Source organism: Scyliorhinus torazame, chromosome 2 (assembly GCF_047496885.1).
Source record: "Scyliorhinus torazame isolate Kashiwa2021f chromosome 2, sScyTor2.1, whole genome shotgun sequence".
Taxonomy (NCBI): domain Eukaryota; kingdom Metazoa; phylum Chordata; class Chondrichthyes; order Carcharhiniformes; family Scyliorhinidae; genus Scyliorhinus; species Scyliorhinus torazame.
In genome coordinates, this window is record NC_092708.1 from 121,872,759 (window position 1) to 121,891,208 (window position 18,450).

The window sequence follows — 18,450 nt, forward strand, 5'->3', positions numbered from 1 at the left end:
GAGCACAGTTCCTTCATCAGGTCCCTGATGAAGGAGCTGTGCTCCAAAAGCTAGTGATTCGAAACAAACCTGTTGGACTTTAACCTGGTGTTGAAAGACTTCTTACTGTGCCTGTAATAATATGTATATATGTAGAGGGTTAATTATTTTTTTTATTATAAATTTAGAGTACCCAATTATTTTTTTCCAATTAAGGGGCAATCCACCTAACCTGCACATCTTTGGGTTGTGGGGGTGAAACCCACGCGGACACGGGGAGAATGCGCAAACTCGACACGGACAGTGTAAAGGGTTAATTATAACATCTAACTGTAACACTACCACGAGAGGGCACCACTAGATCCCACTATAAGAAAAAAAAAGAAAGGGGGGGGGAGCATCTCGGACATCTACAAGGAGCTTATGGGGTCAGAGGAGACGCAGACCGAGGAGCTGAAGCGTAAGTGGGAGGAGGAGCTGGGAGGTGAGATGGTTTATGAGCACACGCATTGAGTCGAGTCAACGCGTCCGCAACATGTGCCAGGCTCAGCCTGATACAATTTAAGGTTGTGCACCGGGCTCACATGGCAGTGGCCCGGATGAGCAGATTCTTTGGGGTGGAGGACAGGTGCACAAAATGCTCGGGAGGACCAGCGAACCATGTCCACATATTTTGGACATGTCAAAAGCTTTGGGGATTTTGGCAGGGGTTTGCGGACGTCATGTCCAAGGTTTTAAAAACAAGGGTTGCTCTGGGTCCAGAGGTGGCGATTTTCGGGGTGTCGGAAGATCCGGGAATCCGGGAGGAGAAAGAGGCAGATGTTTTGGCCTTTGCTTCCCTGGTAGCCCGGAGATGGATACTATTGGCATGGAGGGACCCAAAGCCCCCGAAGTCGGAGACCTGGCTATCGGACATGGCTGGCTTTCTCTGTATGAAGAAAATTAAGTTCGCCTTGAGAGATTCACTGTCAGGGTTCACCTGGAGGTGGCAACTGATCGTCGACTTCCTTGCGGAAAAATTAATCGTCAGCAGACGGGGGGGGGGGGGGGGGGGAGTAGTTTAGGTTAGAGTAGGGGGTCAATAAGGATGAGACCTGTACGAAAGGTAAACGGTTTTTGCTCTATGTTTATGGTTTCGTGTATCTTGTCTATTTTGTTGTTGTTTCTGTACCAAAAATACCTCAATAAAATGTTTATTCAAAAAAAAAGAAAAACAAAATTTAAAAAATGAAAAAAAGATCCCACTAGAAGTATCATCTCCCAGAGGATCTTGGTATCTTTCCACCCAGGAGTAACTAGACAGCAGTAGTGTATGAGAGGTGGATCATAGTTAGCACGTGTAGTTTTGAATCAGTTAATTCATTAATATTTAATTACTTGATTACTAGTGATAGTTCTGTAGAGTGTCAAACTCAATTATAATTAATCGTTACTTAATAAATTAGTTTGTTTTAAGCTGAAGACTCGTGGTTTCTTCAGGATCACACCATCAGACCATTCTGGATAAACAGCAACTAGTAATGAAATATATTACTAAACCAGTAATATAACATGGTACCAGGAGTGGGGTACAGAAACTACCTAGTATAGTCTAGTAAGAAAGAAAAATGTTTTTTAAAAACTTAGCCGCTATTCGGCAGCCGAAGCATCATCCTCCGGCAAAACTTCGATGATTCCCATCTCGATGGACAGAACACAAGCTCTTCGACACCTAAGGATCACCCGTACTTAAATGTAAACTGGCGTTTGTTCAAACAACAATTTCAGCTCTACTTAGAAGCTTCTGATTTAATTAATACGACAGATGCTCTTAACATTGCTCTGTCATTAACTATGGCTGGCTCACATGCAATTGAGATCTACAATTCCTTTCAGTACACAGTGGGTCAAGACAAAACAAAGTTTGATGTAATTTTTGAAAAATTTGATAGCCACTGTAAAATTCAAACCAATGAAACATTTGAGCGCTACATATTTAAGGAGAGTTTACAGAAAAAAGATGCAGCTTTGCAGCTTTAACAGCTTTGTAACAGATCAAAGACTGCTAGCACGATACTGTAACTTTTCTGCACTTAATGATTCGATAATTTGTGACCAAATTGTGTTTGGCATTAATGATGAACATCTAAGAAAAAGATTACTAAGGCAAAAAGAATTGACTTTACAAATCGCGATAGAAATGTGCATGGTTCATCAACAATCAAAGAATCGTACCAAGAGTATTTTCTCCATGAAAGAGGCATGAAAACTCACCACGAGGTAGTGTGTTAAAGCAGTGTCGCAGATGAAGAAGATGCACGTTTCGGACAGCAGCCATCTTGCGCGCGCGCATTCTAACCCTACACATGCGCGCTTCATAAAAAAATGTGAGACGGACGAAAGCCGATCTGTGCATGCGCGAAGCAGTGTCGTGTATCATAACGTCAACGCAATGACGTCTACAAGGTGCGGAACCTCCCACTTTCAGAAAAAATGCCCTGCCAAAGGAAAACAATGCTCACAATGTGGTAGATTAAATCATTATGCTGCACAGTGCAGACCTTCACTCACATTTAAATCTTCCAGACCGATTTCAAGGCAGATTAATGTGCGAAGTATTGAATCAAAAGAAGAGTTAGAGCAAATTTTTCGTCAGATTCAGATAGTTACTCCCTGGAAAATACATCATTGTAGGGATCATTGAAAAATATGAAAACTCAACTGAAGTAACTTTGTCTACCACATCAATTAATTCCGACACTGAATGGAACACAGTGTTCAAAGTTAACGAATGCCCAATTAATTTCAAGTTGGACACAGGTGCTTCAGCTAATTTGCTATCCAAGCTTGACCTCTCAAGGCTCAAGCAAACTCCTAAAATTTCTCCAGCTGCCTGTAAATTAAAAGACTACAATGGCAGTTCAATCGCGTCAATTTGCTATTTAGTAGTTTCCAACAAGGATATTGAAACAAAACTATGATTTGAAATTGTCAAGTCAGATAAATCATCACTCTTAGGTGCACAAGCCTGCAAGGAGTTACTCTCATCCTGTTCTACATAATGATATCCAAAGTGTCCTTGAACAATATCCAGATGTCTTCAAAGGCATGGGCATGCTACTATTTAAGTACAAGATTTTACTTTGAACGGATGCTAAACCCATAGTTCATCCACCGAGGAGAATTCCTGCTCCACTAAGAGAAAGGTTGAAGTTGGAATTAGAAAGACTACAACAACAAGGTATAATTTCAAGAGTCACTGAACTAACTAACTGGGTCAATTTGATGGTTGCGTGAAGAAACCGTGAGGTGATCTGCGGGTATTAATAGACCCCAAGGATCTCAACAAGAATATCATGAGGGAACACTAACCCATCCCAAAACAAGAGGAAATCACCAGCGAGATGGCAAATGCACACATCTTCACAAAGTTAGATGCATCGCAAGGTTTCTGGCAAATGCAATTGGAAGACTCGAGCAGAAAACTCTGCACCTTTAATGTATCTTTGAACAGATTTTGCTGCAACAGAATGCCTTTTGGAATAATCTATGCGTCTGGAATATTCCACCGCATCATGGAACAGGTGACTGAGGGAATAGATGGTGTTCGTGTCTACATAGATAACATTATCATATTGTCATCGAAGAACATGTCTCGAGACTGAGACAAGTCTTTTAACGCATACATGCGTATGGCCTTAAGCTGAATCAATCCAAATGTAGTTTTGGCACTTCTACGCTCAAGTTCCTAGGTGACCAAATTTCTGAAAACTGTGTGCGACCTGACACTGACAAAATCGCAGCCATTCAAGGAATAAAAGTCCCTGAGGACAAAAAAGCAGTTCTTCGTTTTCGAGGCGTTGTTAACTTCTTAGGCAAATTCATACCTAATTTTTCAAACTGAACAACAGCTCTGAGAAAGTTCATTAAGAAATCAACCTCGTTTGAATGGACGAAGGATCATCAACAAGAGTGGCTTGATTTGAAATCATAACTCACAACTGCACCCATATTAGCATTTTTCGATCCAAATAGGGAGACAAAAATTTCGACTGATGCAAAAAGACGACTGCTCGTCTTGGGTTCCTGTCGCATATGCATCAAGAGCGATGCCACCAACAGAATGTCGATATGCTCAAATAGAAAAAGAATGTCTGGGTCTTCTAACTGGCATACTGAAGTTCCATGGCTACGTCTATGGACTACCCACTTTCATTGCAGAGACGGATCACAGACCATTGGTGCATATTATTCAGAAGGATCTCAAAGACATGACTCCACGACTCCAAAGAATTCTGATGAAGCTCCGAAGATATGATTTCGATCTCACCAGGAAAAGATCTGATCATAGCAGATACGTTATCTCGCCCCATCACTTGGCGAAGTGAACCACTTGAATTCGTATAACACATTGAATCTCAGGTACAGCTATGTGCAGGCAACCTTCCAGCATCGGAAGAACAAATCAACTTAATTCGAGAGGAGACTAAAAAGGATGCATTACTACAACGCGCCATTCACCACATCAATAATGGGTGGCCGAAAGGGCAATGTCCTCAGTTTCGCAACGTTCAAGCAGATTTGACGATAATAGATGGTCTAGTTCTGAGACTCGACAGGATAGTCATTCGACTGCGTCTCAGGCCCATGATACTTAGGTCAGATTCATGAGGGACACCTCGGAATTGAAAAGTGTAAGCGACGGGCTAGACAAGCTGTCTACTGGCCAGGCATAAACAGGGACATCACTGACATGGTTTGCGGATGTGAGACATGTCAAAAGTTCCAGACTGCGCAGTGCAGGGAGGCTCTACAGCAACACGAGTTGGAAACCTCTCCTTGGGCCAAAGTAGGCATCGACCTATTTCATTCCAATGGTCGTGACTACGTGCTTATTATCGACTATTATTCAAACAATCCAGAGGTATTGATGTTACCGGATCTGACCTCCAAATCTGCAATTAAAGCAAGCAAGGAAAACTTTTCCCGACATGGAGTACCAACCACTGTCATGCCAGACAATGGACCGTGTTTCGACAGCAACGATTGGGCCGAGTTTGCAAGACTCTACAACTTTAAACACATAACATCAAGTCCACATTACCCACAGTCAAACGAGAAGGTAGAAAAAGGAGTACACATCGTAAAACAACTCATTAATAAAGCTTTGGATTCTGCGGCAGACATCCATCTTGCGTTGCTATCTTACCAAGCAACTCCTTTATCAACAGGTCTGCCACCGGCACAGATGCTAATGAATAGAGATCTGAGAACAACATTACCCGCGTTGCAATTTCCAAATCCAGATCATCTGCCAGTGATTCAGAGAATGTAACAGCTACGTAATCGTCAAAGATTATACTATGACATGCATGCAACCACTCTGGGCTCATTATCTCCAGATGACACCGTTAGGATCAAGATACCTGATGGAGGTTAGTCTGCTCCTGCCAGAATCATAAGACAAGCAGCACCAAGATCATATATAATCAAGACAGCTAAAGGTAACATCTTATGTGGAAATCGTAGAGCACTTCACAAAATGCAACCACAGAAACATTTTCCAGCCCTGCAACTCAACAAAACTGTCTTTCAAGATACACTAACCAACAATCAAAGCACCAATGACACGCTAAGAACTGTCAAGACATCAGTATCATCACCTCATCCATTAAGAAGATCAACGAGACGACGAAAGAAACAGACTGAACTTGTAAATACTTAACAGTCAATTTGTGTAATCATTACTCATTTTGCTCCATACAAAGTTATACATACCATGGGCGGGGTTCTCCCCTATCCGGCGGGGCAGGGGGGACCGGCGGGTTGGAGTGGCGGGAACCACTCCGGCATCGGGCCGCCCCAAAGGTGTGCATTTCTTCGCACCTTTAGGGGCCAAGCCCTCACCTTGAGGGGCTAGGCCCGCACCGGAGTGGTTGGCGCTCCGCCGGCGGGAAAGGCCTTTGGCGCCACGGCAGCTGGGGCCGAAAGGTCTTTTCCGGCCGGCGGAAGTCCGCGCATGCGCGGGAGCGTCAGCGGCTGCTGACGTCATCCCCGCGCATGCACAGGGGGTGTCCCTTCCGCATCAGCCATGGTGAAAACTGTGGCCGAAGCGGAGGGGAAAGAGTGCCCCCACGGCACAGGCCCGCCCGCCGATCGGTGGACCCCAATCGCGGGCCAGGCCACCACGGGGGCACCCCCAGGGGCCAGATCGCCCCGCACCCCCCCCCAGGACCCCGGAGCCCACTCACGCTGCCTTGTCCCGCCGATAAGAAAGGTGGTTTAATCCACGCCGGCGGGACAGGCATTCCAGCAGTGGGACTTCGGCCCATCGCGGGCCGGAGAATTGCCGGGGGTGCCCGCCGACTGGTGCGGTGCAATTCCCGCCCCCGTCGAATATCCGGTGCCGGAGAATTCGGCAACCGGCGCAAGCGGGATTCACGCCAGCCCCCGGCGATTCTTCGACCCGGCAGGGGGTCGGAGAATCCCGCCCCATGTTTTTGGTTTTAATATTGTTATACATTTTTCCTTTGTTAAAACAAGAAAGAAATGTAAAAAAAAAGGGGGGGATGTAATGATATGTATATATGTAGATAACTAAAGGGTTAATTATAACATCTAACTGTAATACTACCACTAAGGGTCTGTTTAGCACAAGGCTAAATCGCTGGCTTTGAAAGCAGACCAAGGCAGGCCAGCTGCACGGTTCAATTCCCGTAACAGCCTCCCCGAACAGGCGCCGGAATGTGGCGACTAGGGGCTTTTCACAGTAACTTCATTTGAAGCCTACTTGTGACAATAAGCGATTTTCATTTTTTCATTTCACTAGATCGCACTATAAGTATCAGCTCCCAGAAGATCTTGGTCTCTTTCCACCCAGGAGTGACTAGACAGCAGTAGTGTATGAGAGATAGATCATAGTTAGCATGTGTAGTTTTGAATCAGTTAATATATTAATATTTAAATACTTGATTACTAGAGCTAGTTCTGTAGAGTATCAAACTCAATTATAATTAATCGTTACTTCATAAACTAGTTTGCTTTAAGTTGAAGACTCGTGGTTTCTTCAGGATCACACCATCAGACCCTTCTGGATAAACAGCAACTAGCAACAAAATATATTACTAAACCAGTAATATAACAGTGCCCACCCAACGCCGGCATCTCCACAACATAAATGTGAACACTTGTGAACTATTGAGTAAACTTGGGGAAATGCAATGAGGCAAGCTTTTCTTCTGCAGTATTATCTCAGTTACAATTTAGTATTATCATCCGTTGAAATTTTTTTATTGTATTCTTTCAGGACTGAATGTACGCATTGATGTACACAGAAAACATATTGTATGACCTTATGATTTTGAACTGTCCATTCTATAAAGCCTTAGTTGAATCAGAAAGAAAATGAGCTGGAATACAATAAAGCCTTTTGATTGGCATTATTCATTTAGAAAAGCATATTTCTATGTATGCAATTTTTAAGCAAGTCTTACCTTTAACCCTAGATCAAGTTCCTTTAATGAATGTCGCACTTCTTGAATTAAGATATTCATTCTTTCACATTCTTGAAAACAAACCAGAACGTAAGGGGAACGCTCAGCTGATTTAGAGGTTATATCAGCCATATTGTATCCCTCTGGTAGTTTTTCCAAGATATCATCCAAGATAGTCTTTACCTTTAAAAGTAGTACAAGTTGATTGTTAAGCTTGATTCTTATAGGGTGACATGGTGGCACAGTGGTTCACACTGCTGCCTCACGGCGCTGAGGACCCGGGTTTGATCCCAGCCCCGGAACACTATGTGGACCGTGTGGAGTTTGCACATTCTCCCCGCATCTGCGTTGGTCTCACCCCCACAACCCAAAAGATGTACAGGGTAGGTGGATTGGTCACGCTAAATTGCCCCTTAATCGGAAAAAGTACGAATTGGATACTCTAAATTTTTTTTTAAAAACATGGGGCGAAATTCTCCGGAAATGGCGCGATGTCCGCCGACTCGCGCCCAAAACGGCAAATCAGATGGGCATCGCGCCGCCCCAAAGGTGCGGAATGCTCCGCATCTTTGGGCCGAGCCCCAACATTGAGGGGCTAGGTCGGCACCGGACGAATTTCCGCCCCGCCAGCTGGCGGAAAAGGCCTTTGGTGCCCCGCCAGCTGGCGCGGAAATGACATCTCCGGGCGGCGCATGCGCAGGAGCGTCAGCGGCCGCTGACGGCATTCCCGCGCATGCGCAATGGAGGGAGTCTCTTCCGCCTCCGCCATGGTGGAGATCGTGGCGGAGGCGGAAGGGAAAGAGTGCCCCCACGGCACAGGCCCGCCCGCAGATTGGTGGGCCCCGATCGCGGGCCAGGCCACCGTGGGGGCACCCCCCGGGGCCAGATCGGCCCGCGCCCCCCCCAGGACCCCGGAGCCCGCCCGCGCCGCCTTGCCCCGCCGGTAAGGTAGGTGGTTTAATTTACGCTGGCGGGACAGGCATTTTTGCGGCGGGACTTCGGCCCATCCGGGCCGGAGAATCGAGCGGGGGGGCCCGCCAACCGGCGCGGCGCGATACCCGCCCCCGCCGAATATCCGGTGGTGGAGACTTCGGCAAACGGCAGGGGTGGGATTCACGCCAGCCCCCGGCGATTCTCCGACCCGGCGGGGGGTCGGAGAATCTCGCCCAAGATTCTTATTTAATTTTATATAAAATTAAAATTTTTTCAGAAGAATATAAAATTATCACAATTTTAAAAATACTTTTGAGATTCCTTTGGTTTCATTTTCTTCTTGTGTCTTACCAAAATATCAATAGATTTGTGCCAACTAAACTTTGAATACAAAAACCAATATTGGATTGGATTGGATTGAATTTGTTTATTGTCACGTGTACCGAGGTACAGTGAAAAGTATTTTTCTGCGAGCAGCTCAACAGATTATTAAATACATGGGAAGAAAAGAAAATACATAATAGGGCAACACAACATATACAATGTAACTACATAAGCACTGGCATCGGATGAAGCATACAGGAAGCATATCTAACTCATTCAAACTTCATGCTGAATGGACGACAGTTTATCTGATTACCTCTTCGAACCAATGCGGGCAGGATTTTCTGGCCATATATGTTGGCGGGATCTTACTGTCCTGCCGACAGGGCACCCCTGCCATGGGTTTTGTGGCGGCAAGGGGTGTATTCAATGGGAAACCCCCAATGGCGGGTCCAGAAGATCCCACTGCCGGCCACTGGCAAGTTGCCCGTCTCTACAGAACACACACGGACAGGGAGGAAAATCCCACCCTACAAATGTCAGCTGTTCAGCTATTTAGCAAAGTAATAAAAATATTAAAACATATAGTCAACATTCAGTGTGAATACAACATAAAGTTCAATGAAAATATTTGGCCATTTTGTCCAACCCTCAAATGTTCTCATCGGTTCATTTTCATCAATATTAAATTAATCAATAATAAAAAATGAATGCCTGTAATCTAAAATAATTGTGTTAGTTCACAAGTTTCTGACCTTTTCCTCAATAGTCTGTGTTGCCCCTTCACCAGTTATTGAGTCTCTGGGCTGCATTTCTAATAACGTGTGAAGAAGGCTGTCTGACGTTACAGTCAAGAACTCAATCTCTGCATTTGAGTGGAGACCATAATGTACAGGACTTTCGGGAGGTAACATTTCATCAATGTATCTGTGATAGCCATTGTAATCAAGATTTGATGGAGCTACAAAACCAGGAGCTAAAGCCATTTTTCTTTCAAACTGTAACAAAGCAGGAAACAAGTGTGAAAAATCAAATGCAATTTACCAAATTTAAGAGTGTGCTCAGCATCTTAATTTAGTGTATAAACATGTACATACTCATTTAAATAAAAATACAGCCAATGTAAGGCTCATTATTAACTTCCAATTGAAGGGAGCACACAAAACTTTGAAATCAGAACAGAATTGGGTGAAAGTAGTTGAGAAGGTGATTCTTCAGCATCTGAAATGAGGAAACAAGAAAAAAGCCAATGGTGTGGATGACTCCTTCATCAGAATTTGGGAAAGAAGAGCAAGAAAGATCCTTTGTGAGTGCAATACTAACCAAATAAGGAAGACCATGAGGATAGGAGGTAAGGATCAGATAAGCAAATTATAATAATAATCCTTATTGTCACAAGTAGACTTACATTAACACTGCAATGAAATTACTGTGAAAAGCCCCGAGGCGCCACATTCCGGCGCCTGTTCGGGTACACAGAGCGAGAATTCAGAATGTCCAAATTACCTAACAGCACGTCTTTTGGGACTTGGGGGAGGAAACCGGAGCACCCGGAGGAAACCCACGCACATATAGGGAGAATGTGCAGACTCCGCAAAGACAGCGGCCCAAGTCGGGAATCGAACCTGGGACCCTGGCACTGTGAAGCAACAGTTTGAACCACTGTGCTACCGTGCTGTCCTTTAAATTAGAGGTTTAATAGACTGGAATCAGTTTATTTTAATTGCTGAAGAGGTGAAAATGTGTGCTGATATACAAAAGCTCATCTCATTATAGCTGCATTGGAAAAGACAAAGGTTTAAATTTAGTGAAGCCTGTTGGGTTGGCAGGAGGGTCTGGGGAAAATCGGATGGGAGTAACAATGCCCGATTCCCACTGTCAGGAAAACTATCCCGAAATTAAGCTGAGGGGCAGGAAGGGCCTGACATGGGAATCCAACCGACTGGTGGTGAGATGGCATTAGGCACATTAATGAACCGCTTAAAGGTAATTATCCTTCCATCGGAATTTAGTAGTGGCTTAGGATTTAACAAGTCTCCCCCATGGCTCCTGAGGGCCAGCCAGCAAGTCCCGTTTCCAGGGATCCAGCGTTGACCATCTGGGAAGGTTCAGAACATACCAGATGTAGCCACTGCTCCTGGTGGCCCTGCCGACCTCTGACTGATCGACCTCAAGATTTCCATTCTCTGAGGACTTTAATCAAGTGGTAGGGCTGGACTGGCCAGTTAAGTGCGTGACTGCACTTAAATTACTTTGGGCCTTCGCCACAGAAGTGATGTGGTTCACACCGCTGCAGCCTCCCTTCCTGGCACCAAATGGGCGCCGCGCCAACCCGCGCATGCGCAGTTGGGCCGCGCCAATCTGCGCATGCGCGGGGGACTTCTTCAGCGTGCCGGCCCCGATGCAACATGATGTGGGGATTCAGGGGCCGGCTGCGCAACAAAGTAGGCCCAGAGGGGGAGTGGCCGGCTCGCCAATAGGTGGGCCCCGATCGCGGGCCAGACCCCATCGGACCCCATTCTCCTGCCTGGCGCGGGGCTCGGAGAATCGGCCCCAAGCTGTTGAATAAATTCAATATTCAGATCAGAGAGCTACAGTATGGAAATTAAAGTCTATTGTTTCCAGGTGACGGAGTTGGAGGCAGGAGGTTGGTAAAATTGTAGGGAAATGTGACGAAATAGAACCCTAATATGTCTCCACTGCTGGCCAATTTTTCCAGTGGTGGTCAGGAAGCGGGTCGAACATCCGGAGAATAATGGTGGGCAGGCAATAAAAAACTATCTTGCGGTGCTTTTAAAATTTTACAAGGGGCACAAGGTATCCACAGAGCTTCAGCAGCTCACCAGGTATAGGGAGATAAGAGCTCAGTGGCAGGTGAGTGGTGGCTGGAGGTGGGATCATTGAGAGCAGCAACATTTCAACACAGGAAGTGAGAGGGGCAATAAAGCATGGAATAGAATTGCTCTCTGAGGTTCAGTTCATGCTTGTAGAGTTATGAGATAGGGAGGCTTTCAGACTTGAGTGAACAAATTCACAATGGCTCTCATGCACTCAGATTCTGAGTGTTCCTGTGGAGGAGAGAATGGGAGAGAGAGCGAGAGACCAGTGCAATCCCCGGGAGTGGGATTGCAACACACCACAACAATATCTGAGACCCTTGATGGGACACAATGTAGGTCTCTCCTAGATCTATCAGAAGCTGGTGCTCTAGAGCAGAGTAACTTTTCTACTCCAATGAATTAGATGATAGCAGTGGACATCCTCTGGGTACTTAAGGCTTATAGGATCCTGGCACATAGAGGGTCACTTGCATCTGAACAGGATGCCTCTTTCATTGTGACTTCATGAAGCTTTGGTGTCACCATCAAAGGGGATAAGGAGCACCATTTACACTAGGAGCACACATATCGGAGTCTCAGGGGCTTCAGATAGTAACTCCTCCATATTTTCAGAGCACATCTATCCTTTCCTGTGCACCTGGTGTGGGTTGCAGGCACCTCAGGCCCACTTTCCCCATGGGTGAGGTGATGGTATGCTGGTCAATGGCCACCTCATGCATCAACAGGAGGGTATGCTGAATGTGGCTCTCCATGAGAGTTACCACTCTCTCAATGGAGGAGGCCATGCGCTTACATGCCAGGGACCTGGCCCCAATCATAGTATGGATGAACTCCTTCTTTGCGCATGGGTGTGAACAGCCTATGAAAACTCTGACAAATGACTACATATTTCACACTGCTGCTCCAGCACACTTTGCTGATAACTCCTGAGGCTTACCAGCTGCGTGAAGCCGAGTCCTTCCTCAGTCCTACAATGGGAAGCAGCTGCATTTATCACTGCCTCTATTACCATCTCACATGTGTCTGTGCCATGCTCACCAGCTGGTGTCACCCTTTCTAACCAATTATCAATGCCTGCCAATGTTTGAATATCTGTGCTGGTGTGGAGTGAGCTAGAATGATGTGATGCTGCCTCTTCATATGGTGGCTCCTCCTCTGAGGTAACATACATTCCTCTGCCATCGATTGTGCCTTACCTAAGTAGTCCAAGGGCGTTGTGATTTCCACCAACTCCTTCTGCCTGTCCTTCATCTGGAGCTCCCTGTGTTCATCACTGGCCACCACTGTGTTGTAGGTAGTGCTTGCATAAGGTTCAACAGTCACTTTGATGAATTTACCCACACTCTATGGACACCACACCTGCTTTACCCTCACCGACAGGCTGCCCCTGCTGAAACCCCTTCTAGTTCCATTGCTTCGTCCTCCATCAGCATCAATGCAGCAAGCAGTGGCACTCTGCATCGAGTTTATCTCTACTCCCTGGCATTGATGAGCTTGTTTATTCTGCAAACACAGACAACTGTGTCACTGGTCTCTCATAGCACACTTACACTTCTCAATCTGTGCCAGTTTCAAGGTCCAGCATTTTTCCACTGGGAGGCCTGCTGCAATAGGTCATTTAATATTGGCAATGCAGCGATCAATGCTGAGTAACCAGGTGCTTGCTTTGCCTTTTGATGTGAACACAATTGCCTGGTCATGCCCAATGTCTGGGCCAGTGACTTTGTCTCACATTTCACTGGCTCCTTTTGTGATAAAGGCTGCAAGCTTGGTATTATGAATGCCACTCACCTTGCAAAAGCATACCAGATCATTGAATCACTTGTGGCACTGGTTTTCCGGCACAGTGTGGCCGTTGGATTGCACCCAGAGAATACCGGGATTGGCCTGTTAATGATATGCCAATGGCGTTTACTGCACGTGCGACTTAGAATGCATTCACGTTGCTGTCAAGACACCGGAGCATAACATTCCCTTGGGTGCCCGGCCCCGATTTCCGGCTGACATCGTATTCTTCACCCAATTGCAGTTTGTGATTCCGGCTTCGGAGAATCTTGCCCGTTTTTTTGATTCAGCTTCTGGGACTTCTTCCCACCCGCGACCCATTATTGGCTGGCTCCCATGCCTGCTGGCTGTTACTAGAACGCCGACAGCAAAATCCTGCTTTCTGACCTTGCTGGCAGCAAAATCCTGCTTCCTGGCCTTGCTGACTTCAAAATCCTGCTTCCTGGCCTGCCATCCGTCCATGGGGTCGTACAACCTGATTTGGACAATGAACTTTGGACTTCAGCTTTCAGATAAAATTTAGCCCACTGTTTCACCGGGCTGTATTCTCCGATTCTGGGGTTACGTTACCACGCAGGTGTGGGAATGGCCAGGAAAAATGGTGCTTTTAGGCCACCAATTCCCTGTTTTGCTGGGGGCTAGCAGGATGGCAGCGTAGAGCACCCGGTTCTAGCTGCTGATATGCCCCGGAGAATTGCTGGGTCTATGGTCGCACATGCGCACGACGGCAGCCTGCAGCGGCCGCGTCGTGCTACATGGTAGACACAGCCCACTGGCTCGGCCTGCGAAATAGTCCCTCCCCTTTGGCCGGCTCACACGCCCGGACCAACCCCCCACAGCCCTGAAAAATGTCCCTCCTGCCCACGGATCGGCCCATGCCCAACTGTGATGGCACTGGACTGAGTCGGCAGCCACCATGCTGAGTTCCCGACGGATGAGACCATGAGAGACCCACGCCGTCGGGAACTTGGCAGGTCGGGGACGGAGCATTGGGGGTGGGCCTCAGGCAATGTTCTGAGGCCGTCGATACGTGTCGCGACGTACTCTGCGAGTATGCCGCTTTAGAGGGGGCGGATCATTGTGAAAGCGGAGCCGCCCCGATTCCGTCATAAACTTTGATTCTCCGGCCGATCGCCAAACGCGGTTTTGGCATTGTCAACCGGAGAATCCAGCCCACCAAGTCTGTATTGAACACGTCTGAAAATTGTAGCAGACCAAAGATGGAAAGGTAGAAAGGTGGCAGAAGTTGTGAGGTTGTAATATTATTCAGAGTGCAGTACCATAATCTCAAACACTTGTCTTGTTTTATATCACAGAATAATTAATCCCATGTTCCCTCCTCACTGCTTGTCATTTCTAGAGTGCACAGACCATTTGTACCCAGGTTTCCACCAATTCTGGTCTGTAATTAATCAATAGGAGGTGAAAAAGTGAGATGTATTGAACTGCCATCTTATTTTCATCCTCTCCTTTGGGGAGCCATGTTATTTCTCCTCTGACTGGAAATTTGGTTTCCCTACATGACATTTGCTACATTTTAGAAATAAATGCAAAGCACTTTCAGATCTTGACAACACCTATATGAATTCAAATATTAGAATTGTGTGACAAAACAAGACACAATATTGAAGAAACCTTAGATGCAATGAAAATATGAGAACGCCCGATGCTTATTCTTGTTATGTCAATGGTCCTCAAACTGTGAGGAATGGACAATCAGCTAAGTGCAGCAAGGGATGGAAGCAAAAATAGAAGCTTTAAAATTTGCAATCAATTGGAATTTACAAGTCACGATCCGCCACGTTTATTCCACAAAGGTAAACAGTACTGATAATGTTGGAAATTTGAAATATAAATAGAGAGAAACAGAATTAAAATTTCAGGTCGGTTGCAATGAAAGGTCACTGACTTGAAATGTTGACTCTATTTTTCTCTCTCCACAGATGATGCCTGGTCCTCTAATTGCACTCTAATATAACCCCATAGTCTGATTTACTGGAGGTTCTAGGGAAGGCTCCATGCTAATGAGAATGTTCAGGTTTTTCTTAAAAGAGGAAGCTTTAACGGGGGAGGGAAAAATAGAAGAGGAAATATAAAAGTAGGGAGAAAAGTGGAGGAAAGAGAAAAACCGCAGGTGAAAAAGATTAAGAGTGAGAAAATGGAGAAGAGAAACAGAAGTGATTGATCACATAGCTATTTTACTGTGATAGGTAGACCAAACAATTGAATTAATAATTTATATAAAATCTAAAAAAATATGGAAAGGTTAATGTTTGCTAAATAATTTGAGTGCAAATAAATATTGATTTAAATTGAAGGAACTGTTGGCTGGATTAGCACAGTGGGCTAAACAGCTAGCTTGTAATGCAGAAGAAGGCGAGCAGCGCGGGTTCAATTCCCGTACCAGCCTCCCCGAACAGGCACCAGAATGTGGCGACTAGGGGCTTTTCACAGTAACTTCACTGAAGCCTACTTGTGACAATAAGTGATTATTATTAGATATTACTTTGTACTGAACAACGACATAATTCTCCAGTAGGTGGAGCCCCGGCTCCAGTAACTTGAACATATACCAAGACAAACACCTGGTTCGGGTGCATGTGCTCTTCCAGGTAAGTACGACACAATCTTCTGTCCCAGTCATCAGTAATATGACCACCATACATAATTTCACCAAACAGATAACGCAGGTCTTCCCAAGGTACCTAAAATCCCAAATAATTTCATCAGAATTTACATTTAAAACAGAGCATGAATAACGACATTCATGAATGAATACTTTATACATATCTTTTAATAATGTGGTCATAATAAAATTGACTTAGTGAGCCTGATGTTGCAATAAAGAATAGGGAGGCAACTAAATATTAAACAAAGTTACTATTAACAACAACCTCATCATTCTCATATGAAACATATAAATCATCCATAGAATAAATATAACATTACACCACTGGTGATACACCTTTGATATTCTTCCACCTATGGACAACTGAGTAAATGAATTATAGATCTTCCACACTCCAAAATGAATTACAATAATGCAGCATGACCTTATAATTTTGCACCAATTTATCATCTATTTGATAATGGGATGATCACGCTTGTTTAATTAATAAAGTAAATTTTATCTGCCTTATGATTGACACATTGTGGGGACCTCCTATCTTAACACCTGAAAGGCAGCCACAGGTGCCAATGGAAAACTGTTATTATTGCAGAAAACATTTAATTATTAATTTATTAATATTTATATATCCATAGGAATGGGAAAAACATTCTACCACATCAGTGGATAAAGAAAAAGCAGAACTGTAAAGACACAATGCTCATGGGGGTGGTGGTGTTGCTCAGTCCCAGATGGCCAGAAATCAGATGAGTTAATGGACCCTTTGATACCCTTACTGGCACACAGAACCAAGTTTGAAGACCAAAGGTCTAAAAAAATATCTTCAGTTTCATTTGATAATCTGCTTTTGGAAATGTACATGTATCTTTTTATCCTTCTAACTAAGTTGCTTAAGAAACCAGACCAAAATACAAAGTTTGTGAGGAATAGTAAAATGTGCTTTAAGAGATGGCAAATAAAGGTCAGCAGTTCGATGGATTTTTGCTGTATCTTGGTAGACGTATGTCTAAAATTCCCAAACTGTTCCCAATTCATCAATTTCAGCTTGGAGTTGTCAGGCTGACTGAAAAGAATGGAAACGTCACCTAGCACAACAGAGTGAAATCCATCAGCTGAGACATAACTACCGCAATCGAGAAATCAGGGAGGGCTGGCAGTTCAGTAATAGTATTGGATCACTGTTAGAGAATAATGGTGACATGTCTGCGCATAGTATCGTAGTCCTGCCTGTTCTTCCATCCATATCTTAATGGTTTAATCATAATATTTGAGCCCTAGCCATTAAGTATAATGTGCTATCAATGAGGTAAAGTTAATTCATGCACTGCTGCATAGAGTTTATAAAGAATTTAACAAAACTTGTTAATGAAATAGAACACAACTCTGACCATTTTCCTTGCTTTCCAGTGAATTGGATAAGAAAATAATTCTATAAATTCTAATTGCTTAACAAAGTTGTCCTTTCCTGTGCAATGGTTGAAAGTTCAAAGAAAAATAATCTATGGAAATGTGACAGGGAACAAACACATTTTCAAAATATATAGGAAATGTGTACCACTCACTCTGTCTCTCAACACATTCAATTGGCTCCCATACAAAATTCCAAGATTAGGCTATTTCAATTGTCAGGAGCTTGGAAAATCTTGTAATTTTTAGCACTTCTTACATTTCTGGAGCTATGATCAGAAATTGGAGGAATTTCACATATCCAAACATTCGCACATCATTTCATGCAATAATACTTGTCAGTAATAGTGCAGAATTGTCCATATGCAGTTTCAAAGTCAGTCAGTGGAAGCCATTTGAAATTATTTGAGAGTCAGAATTATCAGTTAAACCTGTAAGTGGGGAAGTGAAGGATGGGCTGGGGGCAGGGACGAGGTAGAAGAGAAAGGAAATTAATGAGAGAGACAGAGGGCGCAAGATCCCCTCCAGGCCTTTCACTTTAGCTGAAGATAAGATTATGGTCTGGGCTATTTAGATTGTGATAGTTCTCATTGGTTTCTACTGGAATGTCAGGTCAAAATAGTTTTTATTCACCACTTACTCATACCACACTGTCTAAATAAAATAACTATAAAATAATTTCAGTACAAGTAGAAACTCATATATCTCCACATTACCTGAGCATTAGCTTCCAAATAGCTGAATAAAACATGGACTGAGATGGTTAGGTCTCCAGTATTAAAAGGGTACTTTCGATTCCAGCCCTGAGGTCCAAATTTACGCCGTTCAGCAACACAGGCATGGAAGTAGCATAATGAAAACAATATTGTCTTAAATTCATGTTCACGGGAACATTGGTCGAGAATATCCTGCAATGAAGGCATACACAATGTGCTTATATATAACAAACGCATTTTCACAAAAGAGAAATAATAAAACCTCATTTAGTAACATGGCTTTTCCACAATAGCCTGACATTTGAATATTTGGTTCTATTTGATCAGAAAGATATGAGGAGGGATAGGTAGTATTGAGGAAGCAG

General features: G+C 44.4%; 1 protein-coding gene across 1 annotated transcript in view; it reads right to left on the minus strand.

Annotated features, from left to right (window-relative positions):
• Positions 1–18,450, minus strand: part of dnah9l (dynein, axonemal, heavy polypeptide 9 like) — a 1,249,478-nt gene that overhangs the window by 58,391 nt on the left and 1,172,637 nt on the right. The window contains exons 73-76 of the mRNA XM_072476205.1: positions 18,086–18,277; positions 15,919–16,038; positions 9,464–9,706; positions 7,452–7,634 (exon numbers count right to left, since the gene is read on the minus strand). Of these exons, the coding sequence (XP_072332306.1) occupies positions 7,452–7,634; positions 9,464–9,706; positions 15,919–16,038; positions 18,086–18,277 (738 nt within the window). The remainder of the gene's footprint in view (positions 1–7,451; positions 7,635–9,463; positions 9,707–15,918; positions 16,039–18,085; positions 18,278–18,450) is intronic.